Raw genomic sequence first — 14841 nt, forward strand, 5'->3', positions numbered from 1 at the left:
CACTCCAGTCTGGGCAACAGAGTGAGACTCCAACTCAAAAAAAAAAAAAGTAGACTGGATAAAGAAAATATGGTACATATACATGATGGAGTATTACGCAGCCATACAGAAGAACAAAATCATGAACTTCGCAGCAAATTGGAGACCATCATACTAAGTGAACTATCACAGAAACCAAGAACAGAATATCACATGTTCTCATTCATAAGTGGGCCATGAACATTAGTCATATAAGCACAAGGGATGTATTGGTAGTCACCGGGCACTGATAGGAGAGGGAGGGAAGGAGGAGGGAGAGGGGCATATGACAGCACAAAGGGTATCTAGTCCACTACCAGGGGGAGTGAGGACCAGTTAGAAGCCCAAACGTCACCTGCATGCAGTCTACTTATGTACTTAACCCTCACTTGTACCCCACATCTCTATGATAAATTTTTTTTAATTGTTAAAGATGTGGGGTACAATTCAGGGTTAGGTATACAAAGAGTCGTTGTACAGGTGAAGTTTGGGCCTCACTTTGGTCTCCACTTCACCTGGTTTGAGATTAGGTACCCTTGCTGATGAAGTATGCCCCCATGGCAGTTTCCCACTACTGCCAATCCTTTTCTTAAAGTATTAAGATAATTGTTCAGGGTCCATTTATGAGTGAGAACATGTAATACTCAGTTCTTTGTTTCTGTGATAATCAGTGAGTATTATAGACTCTAAGTCCATCCAAGTTGCTACAAAGTTCATAATTCTGTCCTTCTTTCAGACTGTGTAGTATTCCATCGTGTATATGTACCTCATTTTTTTTAACCAGTCTAATTTCAGTTGATTCCAAGTTTTTGCTATTGTGAATAATGCTAAAATAAACATACCTGTGCAGGTATCTTTTTCATAGAGTGATTTGAGTTCCTCTGGGTATATTCCCAGAAGGAGGATTGCTGGGTCACATGGAAGGTCAATTATGAGAACTTTCAGGAATCACCACCTTGTCTTCCACAGAAGTTGTACTAGTTTACACTGTCACCAACAGTGTAGAAGTGTTCCCTTTTCCCCACATCCTCACCAGCATCTGTTGTTTTTGAGTTATTGATGATGGCCATCCTGACTTGAGTTAGGTAGTATCTCAGTGTGGTTTTAATTTGCATTTATTTGATGATTAGTGAGGCTGAGCATTTTTCATGTATCTGTTAGCTGCTCATATGTCTTCTTTTGAGAAGTGTCTATTAATATCTTTTGCCCACTTGGAGGAGTGAGGGCCATTTAGAAGCCCAAATTTCACCTGCATGCAGCCTACTTATGTAGTTAACCCTCACTTGTACCGCATGTCTCTATAATAAAATATTTTTTTAAAAAAATCTTATAATTCAACAATAGAAAGAAAATTAAGTCATTTTTAAAATGGGGATTTTAATAGACATATTTCCAAAGGAGGTATGCAAATAATTAATAAGCACATGAAAACATTCTCAGTATCATTAGTCATCAGGAAAATGCAAATTAAAACTGCAAGCTACCACTTCATACCCACTAGGATAGCTATAATTTCAAAAAAGAGGTCAGGTGCAGTGGCTCATGCCTATAATCCCAGAACTTTGGGAGGCCAAGGTGATAGGATTGCCTGAGCCCACTAGTTCGAGACCAGCCTGGGCAACTCGGCAAGATCTCATCACTACAATAATTCAAGAAAGTAGTTGGGCGTGGTGGTGCGTGCCTGTAGTTCTAGCTACTTGGAAGGCTGAGGCGGAAATATTGCTTGAGCCTAGCAGGTCGAGGCTGTAGTGACCATGTGGCCTGGGCTCAAAAAAAGATTATATTAAAAAGAGAGATAACAAGTATTGGTGAGGGTGTGGAGAAACTGGAACCCTTACACATTGCTGATAGGGATGTAAAATGGTGCAACCCCATTTTTTTTTTTTTTTTTTTTTGTGAGAGACAGGACTTCCCTCTGTTGCCCGGGCTGGAGTGCAGTGGCACATTCATAGCTCTCTGCAGTAACCCCTGGGCTCAAGGGATTCTTTCACCTCAGTCTCCCAAGTAGCTGGAACTACAGGTGCATATAACCATGCTCAGGAACAGCCATTTTTGAAAGCAAGCTGACAGTTTCTCAAAATGGTAAACATAGAGTTACCATATGACTTAGCAGTTCCATTCCAAGACATATATGCAGTAGAATTAAAGGCATATATTCTCTCAAAACATTGTACACAAATGTTCATGGCAGTATTACTCATAATATCCAAAAAGTAAAAATAGCCTAAATGTTCAACAACTAGTGAATGGATTAACAAAAAGTGATATGTCCATAAGATGGAATATTATTTGATCGTAAAAAGGAATGAAGTACTGATACATGCTACAACATGGATTAACTTTGAAAGTATTACGCTAAGTGAAAGAAGTCAGACACAAACAGTCACATGTTTTATGATTCCGTTTACATTATATGCCCAGAATAAGCAAGTCCATCAGGACAGAAATTAGATGAGTAGCTGGGGGGAAGAGAGAATGGAGTGTGAATGCTAATAGGAATAGGGTTTTGGGGGGAGTCATGAAATGTTCTGGAATTAGACAGTGGTGATGGTTTCACAACTTAATGACTATACTAAACACCACTAAGTTATATGCTTTAAAAGAGTGTATCTTGCTGGACACGGTGGCTCACACCTGTAATTCCAGCACTTTGAGAGGATTGTCTGAGCCCAGGGGTTTGAGACCAACCTGGGCAACTTGGCAAGACCTCATCTCTAAAATAAATCAAAAAATTAGCTAGGCATAGTGGCTCACACCTGTAGTCCCAGCTACTTGGAAGGCTGAGGTGGAAGAATTGCCTGAGTCCAACAGGTCGAGGCTGCAGTGGCCATGAATGTGCCCTCCAGCCTGGGTGATGCAGTGAGACTCCAACTCAAATAAGTAAACAAATAAATAAATAATTTTAGAGGGTGTATCTTATAATATGTGAATGATATATAAACTTTTTATTTTTTATTTTTCACTTTTTTTTTTTAGTAGGAGTCTCACTCTTTGTCTAGGCTGGCGTGCCGTGGCATGCTCACGGCCACCGCAGCCTTGTCCTGCTGGGCTCAGGTCATCCTTCTGCCTCAGCCTTCCAAGTAGCTGTAACCACAGGCACATGCCACCATGTCCAGCTAATTCTTTTTTTTTTTCTTATTGTAGAGACGAGGTCTCACCAAGTTACCCAGGCTGGTCTCAAACCCCTGGACTCAGGCAATCCTCTCACCTCTGCCTTCCAAAGTGCCGGTATTACAGGTGTGAGCCACCACACCTTGTTGATATATAAACTTTTCTAAAAGGAAGGAATAAAGGGTATGGGAAAAATCAAGGATAAATAAGGTTTTCAGCATATGTGACCAAAATGGTGGTAATAATATTAATAGAATTAAGAACTTTCTGAGGGAGAACTTGTTTGAGTAATGGAAATAAATTCAGTTCTGAAGACATGGTGCTTGAACATGATCATGAAAATGAAGGCCATCATTCAAGGAGAGAATGTTCAAACAAAGAAGAAAAAGAGGAAAAGGAAGAGAGGATGAAGACAGAGGAGGAGAAGGAAGGAGAAGAGTCAAGAGGTGAAGACATACTGGGAGGAAGGTTCACATCTGGTGGCCATAAAGATGTAAGAAGGAAGTTAAGAGAAGGAAACAAGAGAACTAAAACAATACAAGGACAGGAATAGTGGGAGAGAAGACTATCTCAGAAAGGTGAATGTAGTTAACAGTCTGTCAAATGTTATAGGTTGATCAAGGAGAATAAGAACTGAGACAATGAATTTGGCAAGAAGGAATGTCATCTGTCAAGTTTCAAGAATGTTTTCCAGAAAAGAGACCCAAACTGCTAGTATTCAGGAGAATGGGTCATAAAGACAAAGAGAGATGGTTGAGGACTGGGTACAGTGGCACGCCTGTAATCCCAGAGCTTTGGGAGGCTGGGGCGAGAGGATCACTTGAGTCCAGGAGTTTGAGACCAACATAGCAATACCCCATCTCTACAAAATTTTTTAAAAAGAAAATTAAAGATAAATACATAAAGAGAAATGGTTGGGAAGGGAAAAGAAATGGGGTTCAGGAACATAAAAGAATCAACAAGGACAAGAGCAAATAAACTGAAGTATACAAGGTAACACAAAAATATATTTGTCAAAGCATAATTCATAATTAACATAAAATAGAAACAACGGGGCAACCCCCTCAGGTCCCCTCCCACTGTGGGAGCTTCTCTGTCCTCTCAATAAGTCCTGCTTTCAAAAAAAAAAAAAATAGAAACAACCTAGACTATCTAACAATGCACAAAAAAAATAACTGATTACAAAAGTGTAGAAGCATTGTCCGGTATAGTGATTAAAAGCATAGACTCTCAGGCCAGACTGCTGGGGTTTGAAGTCTGACTCTATCACTTACTAGCTGAGTGGCATTGGGCAAGTTACTATACTACTTTGTGCCTTATTTTCTTATCTGTAAAATGGGATAATAACAGTAATATCTAATTCAAAGTATTGATGGGAAGATTAAATGAGTTAATACTTGTGAAGCATTTAGAACAATACCTGGCACATAGTAAGCACTGTATAAGGGTGAGCTATTATTATCTCTACAATAGAATATTTTGTGATTGTTAAAAATGTTACCAGAAAATTCCTAATGATTATATAAAATATTGACACTTACATTGTTAATTGAATAAAGCTGGAACAAAATAGTATACATCATGTAATCATAATTTGCATGCATAGAAAAAAGACTGGAAATATAGCAGAAGGTCACCAGGAGTTCTCTCACAATGAGATCATAGGGGATTATTATTCTAATCTTTATGTTTTCTACATCTCTAAATGTTCTACCACAACAATTTATCATCACAGGTAGAAAGAAAATAAACATTAAAATAGAAAATTCTAGGTTAAAATGGCAAAGTGAGTACACACACCTCTAATCGTATTCTTTTCTGAAACCCTAGTAAAACTATAGAAAATGTTTCTCTTTTAAATCTACATAGACAGGGAAAACAGGCGAGCAGATAACAGAGAAAAAAAAGAAGTCAGAAACTATGCAGGCCGTGAAGAAAGCTGAGAAACAAACCAATTAGCACTACAAAATCCACAAAAGACTCAGAAACTGGCAGCAACAGGTATTCTATGAAAAAAGGGAGGAGGCAAGAAGTGACTAAAGAAAGAGAATTTTGTGAGAGCTTTTTGAGACGTACATGTCTCTATGATCTCCCTCACTCTAAATCAAAAATACCTGGAAGTTTATTCTCTGGGTTAATTGACAACAGACATTGTCGGTGACCAGCACTGACCAAGGGTGGGTTAGGACCTGCACCGGAGAATCAGGAGACGGCGAGAAGAACCACTCGGAGGCAGTTCTTCTGGGAACAGTCTGATCAGGACTGGAGCCGATTTTATTCAAACATTTTCCAACTTATATACCATTTTCTATACCCTCCAGCAATGTGATAATCACTCACTGGGGGCGTACAAGTTTCGTGCTTTACAAACTATGCATCACAAGACCACCACGAGATCTGCAATTTCCAAGCAAACAATTCGAATTCCATGATGCCTGCCGTGCTTACATTAAGGTCACAGGTGCACAATTTCAATACAAATTGTTCAAAGTGTTTTCCATAATGTTCAATGAATCATTCATATTATACTCTTTGCTCTATACCCTGATTAATACAAAAAACTGTCCTGAGTTAACTCTAGGTTCAATCCAAGTTCACTGATTCCCAATATTTTTAACGATTAATATTATCAACTTAACACTATACTATAATCTATAAGTTTAGTTAAATGACTTAACTGTCAGTTATACTATTAAGCTATTATAATTTAATGTAATGCCTTATAACTCAGTTAAAACTTATTCCTAAACTACCAAACTTTACTATAATTCATATGTTTCATATGTCTAAACTTTAATTTTTATATAATCTAATGATTGGACTTTAATACTATGCTATATCTCATTAAGCCAATACCTCATCATTAATTCTTTTATAAATCGTATAGTAATTATTATATTTGAATAATATAGCAAAAGGAAACAAAACAGCAAGCATAAATTTATGCAACTATGAGTGTATACGTATATATTTTATCCTAACAAGTCTACTCTAAAAACCAAATAGTAGCTGTCACACTCTTGAACAAGGAAATGCAGGGTTGCCAAGATGGCGGCCATGGGCTGAAGCAGACAGAGTTTCGGTAATTAACGAAACAAAAGAAAACGTTCTGCCTGGCTAGGGGCAGGGTGACAAAACTATCATGGTAATTTAGTTTCTAATCTTAGCCCTAGGGGAAACAGCTTTCGGGAACAAGAGCGGACTACCCAGTCTACCAGGAAATAGAAGTTAAAAAAATATCTAGAAAGAAGTAAAACTTAGAAAGACAGAGAGAAATAATTCTGCTGTGCACTTTCCATCAGGTGTATTGAGATTTACTTATAAGTTTTACTGCCATGTATACACACTGGTCACTAATCACACGCCAATATTATAGGTATAACTGATATCCTATGTCAGAGGCGATCTTCCAGATGGCCTTTACAGGCCTCAGCCATGTAGCTATAGATGTTGGCTCCCAACAAGACATAGTTAAGGACTTGGGACTATACCCAAGACACAGAGATTTAAGTGACCATATGCAAACTAAATGGTACATATCAAGATATTTGGCCCCTTTCCCCCATACACTGACAGGCAGACATTAACCCTCCAGACAGGATATTAGGATTTCCAGATTTTCTCTGGGAAAAGTGACTAGCCCAATGCTTAAATCCTAAAGATATTGATATAAGGAGATCTACAGAAAACAGTGCACCCAGATCAGTGTATAGTGAAGTTCCATGTCTATAAGCTTCCCTACAAGCCCGTAGTATTTATTTAGTACTTTATTCCACACTTTAAATCATATGCATACGTGTAGACAACCATTGCCAGACTTTTGAAGAAAGCCTGCAGCATGGAAGATAGAAAACAAAATTAAAAGGGAAAGTCAACATGAAGAAAATGATACTATTCATTGAGAAAAATATACATATCAATTTGTTGGTATACAAAAGTTCCTAGCCATTTTATTCACAATAACCAAAACTGGAAATAACCCAAAAGTTCATTAACAGGCAAATGTACAAATTTTCATATCCATAAAAAGATATTTCTGAACAATAAAAAGGAGCACTGAACAAGAAAAAAATGGATGAATCTCAAAAACATGTTAAGTGAAAGAAGTCAGACCCCAAATAATATATACTGCTTTATTCCATTTATATAAAGTCCTAGAAGAGACAAATCGAATCAATCGTGATAGCAAATCAGTGGTTGCCTGAGTTGGCAGAAATTAACCAGAAAGGGGTACAAAGAAACATTTAGTATAATGAAAATATGCTTCATCTTGACTGTATTGATAGTTATATAGGAATATAAATTTGTCAAAATTCATGGAAATGAACACTTCAAATGAGTACATTTTACTACATATAAATCGTCTCTCAATAATATTGATTTTTTAAAAAGTTATCAAGGCACACAAAAACATGGAATGCTTCATGAATTTGTGTGTCATCCTTGCACAGAGGTCATGCTAATCTTCTCTGTATTGTTCCAATTTTAGTATATGCACTGCTGAAGCAAGCACACATATCATTAATAATCTAAGAGAGGTATAAGATAATACTGCACTCAGGAAACATTGACAATATGCTTTTTTAAAGAAACATTCAGGGGAAAAAAAGAGTTCTAGAGAGCCCCTAATAGCAATAATGAAGAAAAAAATAGAAAAATTCAACATCTAGAAAATAAAACAAAAAGATAAAAATTACAAGAGAAAAAACTGAGAAATTTAGAGGACAATCCAGGGGTCTTCAACAAAAGACCAATGTTCCTCAACTTACAATGGGGTTCCATCCCAATAAACCCATTGTAATTTGAAAATATTATAAATTGAAAAGGTATCTAATATACCGAAACTATCAAACATCATAGCTTAGACTACTCTGGGCATTGTGTAAACATGATGTGGTACAAAAATATGAAACACAATATCAAAAAAATCCTGGCAATACAGCACACTAGAGCATCGGGTGTTAATCCTTGTGATCACATGGCTGACTGGGAGATGTGACTAAGTACCACAGCCTGGCATCAAGACAGATATCAGTACAGCATATCAGCAGCCCAGGAAAAGACCAAAATTCAAAATTCAAGGAGTAGTTTCTATTGAATGTATATTGCTTTCACACCATCATAAAGTCGAAAAATTGGAAGTCAAACTATCATAAATCAGGAACTGTATTAGCAAATCAAATCTAGCAATATATAAAAAGAATAAAAACTCTAACCAAGATATTCAGATAAAACATTTTACTTGTCTTTACATTACATTACATACTCTCAAGTACCAATTCATGTAATATTAATTTCAGAGTTTTATTGAAAACTTAATGATAACAAGCATTGAAATTAATCCTGGGAATGCAAGGCTGATCAGCAATGGAAATCAAATCAATATATTTCACCATGTTAACAGACTAAAAGAGGAAAAACCTTGTGATCATCTCAATAAATGCAGAAAAAGCATCTGACAAAATCCAAATCCACTCCCAATAAAAAGTTCTCAGCAAAGGAGGAATAGAAGGGAACATCCTCAACTTGACCAAGTTTACATATGGAAAACCCACAGCTAACATCATACTTAATGATAGAAGACTAGATGCTTTCACCCTGAGATTGGGAACAAGGAAATATATCCACTCTCAACACTTTTCAACATCAAATTGGAAGCTAGCTAGTGCAATAAGGCAACAAAAAGAAATAAAAGGCATCCAGATTGGAAAGGAAAAAATACAACCATCTTTATTCACAGCTGACATAGCTGTCTACATAGAAAATCTCAAGAACTCTACCAAAAAAAGCCCCTAGAACTAATGAGTGAGTTTAGCAAACAAGATACAATTGACATATTGAAATCAATTATATTTTTATATGCCTGCAATGAATAATTGGAATTCCTTTTTTAAATGCCATTTATAGCATCAAAAAAGGAAAGGAAAAATATATAGGTATAAATCTAACAAAATATGTGCTGGATCTGTATGTTGAAAACTTCAAAACACTGATGAAAGACATCAAAGAGGAGCTAAACAAATGGAGAAATATATTGTATTCATAAATCAGAACACTTCATATTATGAAGCTACCAATGGTCCACAAATTGATCTTAGAGTCAATGCAATCATAATCAAAATCCTAACAGGATTTTGTGTACATATTAACAAGTTGATGCTAAAATTTATGTGGAAAGAAAAGAAACGAAAATAACCAAAGCAATCTTAAAGAAAGAACAAAGAGGATTCACACCCCCGATGTCAAATTTTATTATAAAAGTACAGTAATCAAGACAGTGTGGAATTTGTGAAATAATAGACACATAGATCAATGGAACAGAACAGAGAGTCCAGAGACTAACCCACACAATATGGGAAATTGATTTTGACAAAGGTGTCAAAGTAATTCAACGAGGGAAAGAACAGTCCTTTCAACAATTAGTACTGGAACCATAGGACATCCATCAGAAAAACATAATAACCTTAAGCAACAACTCAAACTGTACACCAAAATTAAGTAAAAATGGATTATAGACCTAAACATAAAATGCAAAACTATGCATTTTTTAATAAGAAAACACAGAGAAAATCCTTGTGATCTTGGATTAGGGAAAGAGTTCTTAAATACAATATTTTAAAAATCCATAAAGGAAAAAAATTGATAAAAAGGATAATCCAAAGTAAAACTTTTCATTATGCAAAAGACACCGATAAGACATTAAAGACAGACACTTGCCTGGGCATGGTGGCTCATGCTTGTAACCCCAATATTTTGGAAGGCGGAGGTAAAAGGATTGCCTGAGTCCAGGGGTTCAAGACCAGCCTGGACAACTTTGCAAGACCTTGTCTCTACAATCAATCAATCAATCAATTAGCTGGGCGTGATGGCACATGCCTGTGGTTCCAGCTACGTGGAAGGCTGAAGCGGGAGGATCACCTGAGCCCAGTAAGTCGAGTCTGCGGTGACCCTGAGCATGCCACTACACTCCAGCCTAGGTGACAGTGAGACTTTGTCTCAAAAAAAAAAATACCACTACATGCCTATTCGAATGAATAAAATAAAAATACCAACGGCTGATAAGGATGTGAGAAACTAGAATTCTCATATATTGCTGGTAGAAATGTAAAATCATATAACCACTTTGAAAAACAATTAGGCAGTTTCTTATAAAGTTAAACATATACTTTTCACATGACCCAGTAACTCCATTTCTAAATATTTACCCAAGAGAAATGAAAACTTATATTCAAGCCATGTATGGTGGCCCATGCCTGTAATCCCAGCACTTCAAGAGGCTAACTCAGGAGGATTGCTTGAACCCAGGAGTTTGACACCAGCCTAGGCAACATAGTGAGACCTCATCTCTACAAATACTTAAAAATAACCAGATGTTGCCAGGCTCGGTGGCTCAGCCTGTAATCCCGCGCCTTTGGGAGGCTGAGGTGAGTGAATTGCCTGAGCCCGCGGGTTCGAGACCCGCCTGGGCAGCGAGACCTCATCTCTATAATAAATCAAAAAATCAGTTGGGCGTGGTGGCGCATGCCTGTAATTCCGGCTACTCGGAAGGCTGAGGCGGATGGATCGCCGGAGCCCAGCAGGCCGAGGCTGCGGTGGCCGGGAGCGGCCACTGCACTCCAGTCTGGGCGACAGAGTGAGACTCCAACTCAAAAAAAAAAAAAAAATACCCAGATGTTGAGGTGCACATCTGTAGTCTCAGCTACTCGGGGATTGAGGTAGAAGGATCACCTGAACCCATGAGGTCAAAGCTGCAGTGAGCCATGATCGTGCCACAGGACACCAGCCTGGTAGACAGAGTGAGACCCTGACTCAAAAAAAAATTATGTTCACACAAAAACCTGTGTTTCGAATGTTTATGGCAGTTATGGCAATGTTTATTCATAACCAACAAAAACTAGAAATAAATGTTCTTCATCTGGTGAATACATAAACTATGGCACATCTCATACAATGGAATACTATTCTGCAACAAAAAAGTAAGAATTGAAATAAACCAGATCACAAAAGTTTTGTATGATTTACTATGTGACTTTTTTGTTGTTTTGATCAGGAATCTCACCCTGTCACCCAGGCTGGAGTACAGTGGCATGCTCACAGCCACCGCAGCCTCTACCTGCTGGGCTCAGGTGATCCTTCTGCCTTAGCCTTCCAAGTATCTGGAACCAAAGGCACATGCCACCATGCCCAGCTAATTTTTGTATTTATTGGAGAGACAAGGCCCTGCCAAGTTGCCCAGGCTGGTCTCAAAACCCTGGACTTAGGCAATCCTCTCACCTCTGCCTCCCAAAGTGCTGGGATTACAGGTGTGAGCCACTGTGCCCAACCTGTATGACTTATTTATATGACATTCTGAGAAACACAAAACTATAGGGGTGGAAAATAGATAAAAGCTGCCAGGGATTGGGGTGGGGAAAAGGGCTACACGTGTCAAAACTCAAAGCATTGTACACCAAAAAGAATGAATTTTATTGTATATAATTTCTGTAACATGTATTTTTTTAAAATAGCATGTCTGTGTGGTTTTTATTGCATTACGTGATAACTGCAACACTATCACAGAAATAAAAGACATAGTCATTTTCAAATTTACAAATTTTTAGCCTGGGCATGGTGGCTCACATCTATAATCCCAGAACTTTGAGAGGCTGAGATGAGAGGATTGCCTGAGCCCACAGGTTCAAGACCAGCTTGGGCAACTTGGTGAGACTCCCCCCCCATCTCTACAATAAATCAAAAAATTAGCCAGGCATGGTGTCGTGTACCTGTAGTTCCAGTGACTTGGAAGGCTGAGGAGGAAGGATCACCTGAGCCCAGCAGGTGAGGCTGCAATGGCCGGGAGCGTGCCACTGCCCCCCAGCCTGGGTGACAGAGTGACACTACTACTCAAAAAAAAAAAATTTACAAATTTTTTTAAAAGGCATAAGTGGCCAGGTGTGGTGGCTCACGCCTATAACTTTGGGAGGCGGAGGCAAGAGGATTGCCTGAGTCCATGGGTTTAAGTCCAGCTTGGGCAACTTGGCGCGACCTCATCTCTACAATAAATCAAGAAATTAGCTGGGTGTGGTGGCTTTTGCCTGTGGTTCCAGCTACTTAGAAGGACCACCTGAGTCCAGCAGGTCGAGGTTGTGGTTGCTGTGAGCGTGCCACTGCACTCCAGCCTGTGCGACAGAGTGAGACTCTGACTCAAAAAAATAAAAAGCATTCACCTCAGGAAAGATCACCAATTCTAGATTCCTTGAAAAGAGTTATATATATGTAAGAGCTGGCTCTGTTCAAGAGGGTGAGGGGAAGGGGTACATTATGCTAATTTTAAATAAGTCAAAAATTCTGAGGTACATATGTTTGATGTGCAAACTTGCAATGTTCAATTCTTTCAGTTATCATATCTTTTTCCCTGAAGTTCAGGGAGCAACAAACCACACATAAATAAAAGAGTATCAGTCTATTTAATATGTCACTAAATTGTATTATTTATGTCATTATACTCAGTCACAGAGCATCATTTACTCTCATTTTGTCACTAATCAGCATGTAATATCTATGTAACTGAATTCACTCTGTAAAACTTTCAGTATCGGACCTTTTCCTACTGTGATATACTTCCACCATCAAGGACATGAGAATCTTATTACAAGTAGAAATTTAAATACTACATAACAATAAAATGTAATCCATTACTATTTCCTTTAAAACAACAAAACAAAAGACTGTTCTTTAGATCATATCAAAGAAAGAATTTTTCCTCACTAGGAATGAATAAAACATGTTATAAAATAAACTGTGCCCCTCCAACCCATATGCTGAAGCCCTAACCCCAAAAGTTAGAATATTTGGAATTGGGGCATCTGAAACTTAATAAGGTTTAGAGAAGGTCATGAGGGTCAGGCCCCCATGATGAGATTAGTGCCCTTATAACGAGAGAAAGGGCGCTTGCTCTCGTTCTTCCCCCCACCCCCTACATGAGAACACAGGAAGAAAGATGGCTGTATACAAGCCAGTAACAGAGCCCTCGCCAGAACCCAAATATGCCAGCATCCTCATTGGACTTCCCAGGCTCCAGAACTGTGAGAAAATAAATTTCAGTTGTTTAACACACCCTGTCTATGGTACTATGCTATGGCAGCCTGAGCTGACCAAGACAAAAACATATCAAGGAATCTGGAGGTAAAACCCTATACAATTCAGCACTTTATCAGTGAAGCACTGTGGGAAAAGGAATGAATACAATGCAGGGGAGGGGACACTTCGTTATAGAGAGCCTAGTCCCTATTACTGACTTCATGTGTGCCCTTGAGCAAGTTGCTCCCTAGTTTGTCCACAGATTCTGTATCTATATAATTAGGGGACTGGTGAGCAACTGTCACAGCCACTGTACAGCATCACCCCCACCCCTACTTTGACTATGACTGTAACTTGGAACTGCAATCACTAATGATGCTGCAATAACTAGGCGAGACAGGAAGAAATAATCCTGGAAGGCAGTGACAAGGAGAATAACAAAATGTTGTGCATAAATTGCCTCTCTAGCATGATCTATAATGCAAGATGTATCACTGAGACGAGCATTTATAAAACCTACTTCAAAAACAAAGATCAAAATTGAATACCACAGCACCATCGCCATCTCTTTGTACTAGAGCTTAAGATATACAAAAAAGATGAAAAGAATGCAGATACAACAGAAAGGGAATACAAAAAGCACAGTGGTCATTCATCTCCTTCCTACTCTTTGTTACAGTGTACAATATTTTTTTCGAAGATGAGGTATAAGGAAGAGTATAATTGCATAGGGAAAAAAGAATGTGAGATACTAACCCGGGACATAATAGTGCTGTCAGCAAAAAATTTGTCTTCCACTTAACACCATTAAATGCTGAGGAAGTAAAAGACAGAATAGTTACTGTAGCAACTTGATTTAGTTCATTTTACAAATACTTTAGAGTAACCAAGGCACAATTACATTCTGATAGGCTGGCTAAAATTCCACATGCAAATTTTCTTTAATTTTTTATTTTACAGCCTTTTAATTTCTACATTAGCACACCAACTTCCTGGAATAATAACAGTTGTAATGCTTACTCTTATACATTTTAGCAGACACATATCCGGCAGAGGTTCCCAGAAGTACCCATAACACAACAGCACAGGTCATTAAAGCTCCTCTATTAGCTGGGGAAAGAAAACCGAGGCAGGCCAGAACTAAAGGTACAAGAAAGAAATAGAAAACTAGTGACAATAATAGTCTTTAAAGTACATAGGACTTTACAAGAAATTAAGCACAACTTTAATAAGACATATGATATGAAATGGCACACAAGGCAATTATCTAATGGGAGTGTTTGACGGATGTTACAAACAAACGTTATTCACTTAGCTAAGTTTTTGACATTTGTTTCTTATCGAAAAAGTCTGATTTAGCCAGGTTCAGTGGCTCACACCTATAATCCCAGCACTTTGGGAGGCGGAGGCAAGAGGATTGCCTGAGTCCAGGGGTTCAAAATCAGCCTGGGCAACTTGACGAGACCTCGTCTCTATAGCAAAACAAAAAAAAAAAAAAAAAGCCGGGCATGGTAGCACGCGTCTGTAGTTCCGGCTACTTGGAAAGCTGAGGCGGAAGGATCACTGGAGCCCAGCAGATCGAGGCTGCGGTGGCTATGAATGTGCCACTGCACTCCTGCCTGGGCAACAGAGTGAGACTCCAACTCAAAAAAA

At 38.3% G+C, this 14841-nt stretch overlaps 1 protein-coding gene across 1 annotated transcript in view; it reads right to left on the minus strand.

Annotated features, from left to right (window-relative positions):
* LOC103272741 (transmembrane 9 superfamily member 2-like) overlaps positions 1 to 14841 on the minus strand; it is a 118098-nt gene that overhangs the window by 38578 nt on the left and 64679 nt on the right. The window contains exons 11-12 of the mRNA XM_021718655.1: positions 14209 to 14328; positions 13945 to 14002 (exon numbers count right to left, since the gene is read on the minus strand). Coding sequence (XP_021574330.1) covers positions 13945 to 14002; positions 14209 to 14328 — 178 coding nt within the window. The remainder of the gene's footprint in view (positions 1 to 13944; positions 14003 to 14208; positions 14329 to 14841) is intronic.

Source organism: Carlito syrichta, unplaced genomic scaffold (assembly GCF_000164805.1).
Source record: "Carlito syrichta isolate Samal-C Ts95f unplaced genomic scaffold, Tarsius_syrichta-2.0.1 Scaffold313184, whole genome shotgun sequence".
NCBI classification, from domain to species: Eukaryota; Metazoa; Chordata; class Mammalia; order Primates; family Tarsiidae; genus Carlito; species Carlito syrichta.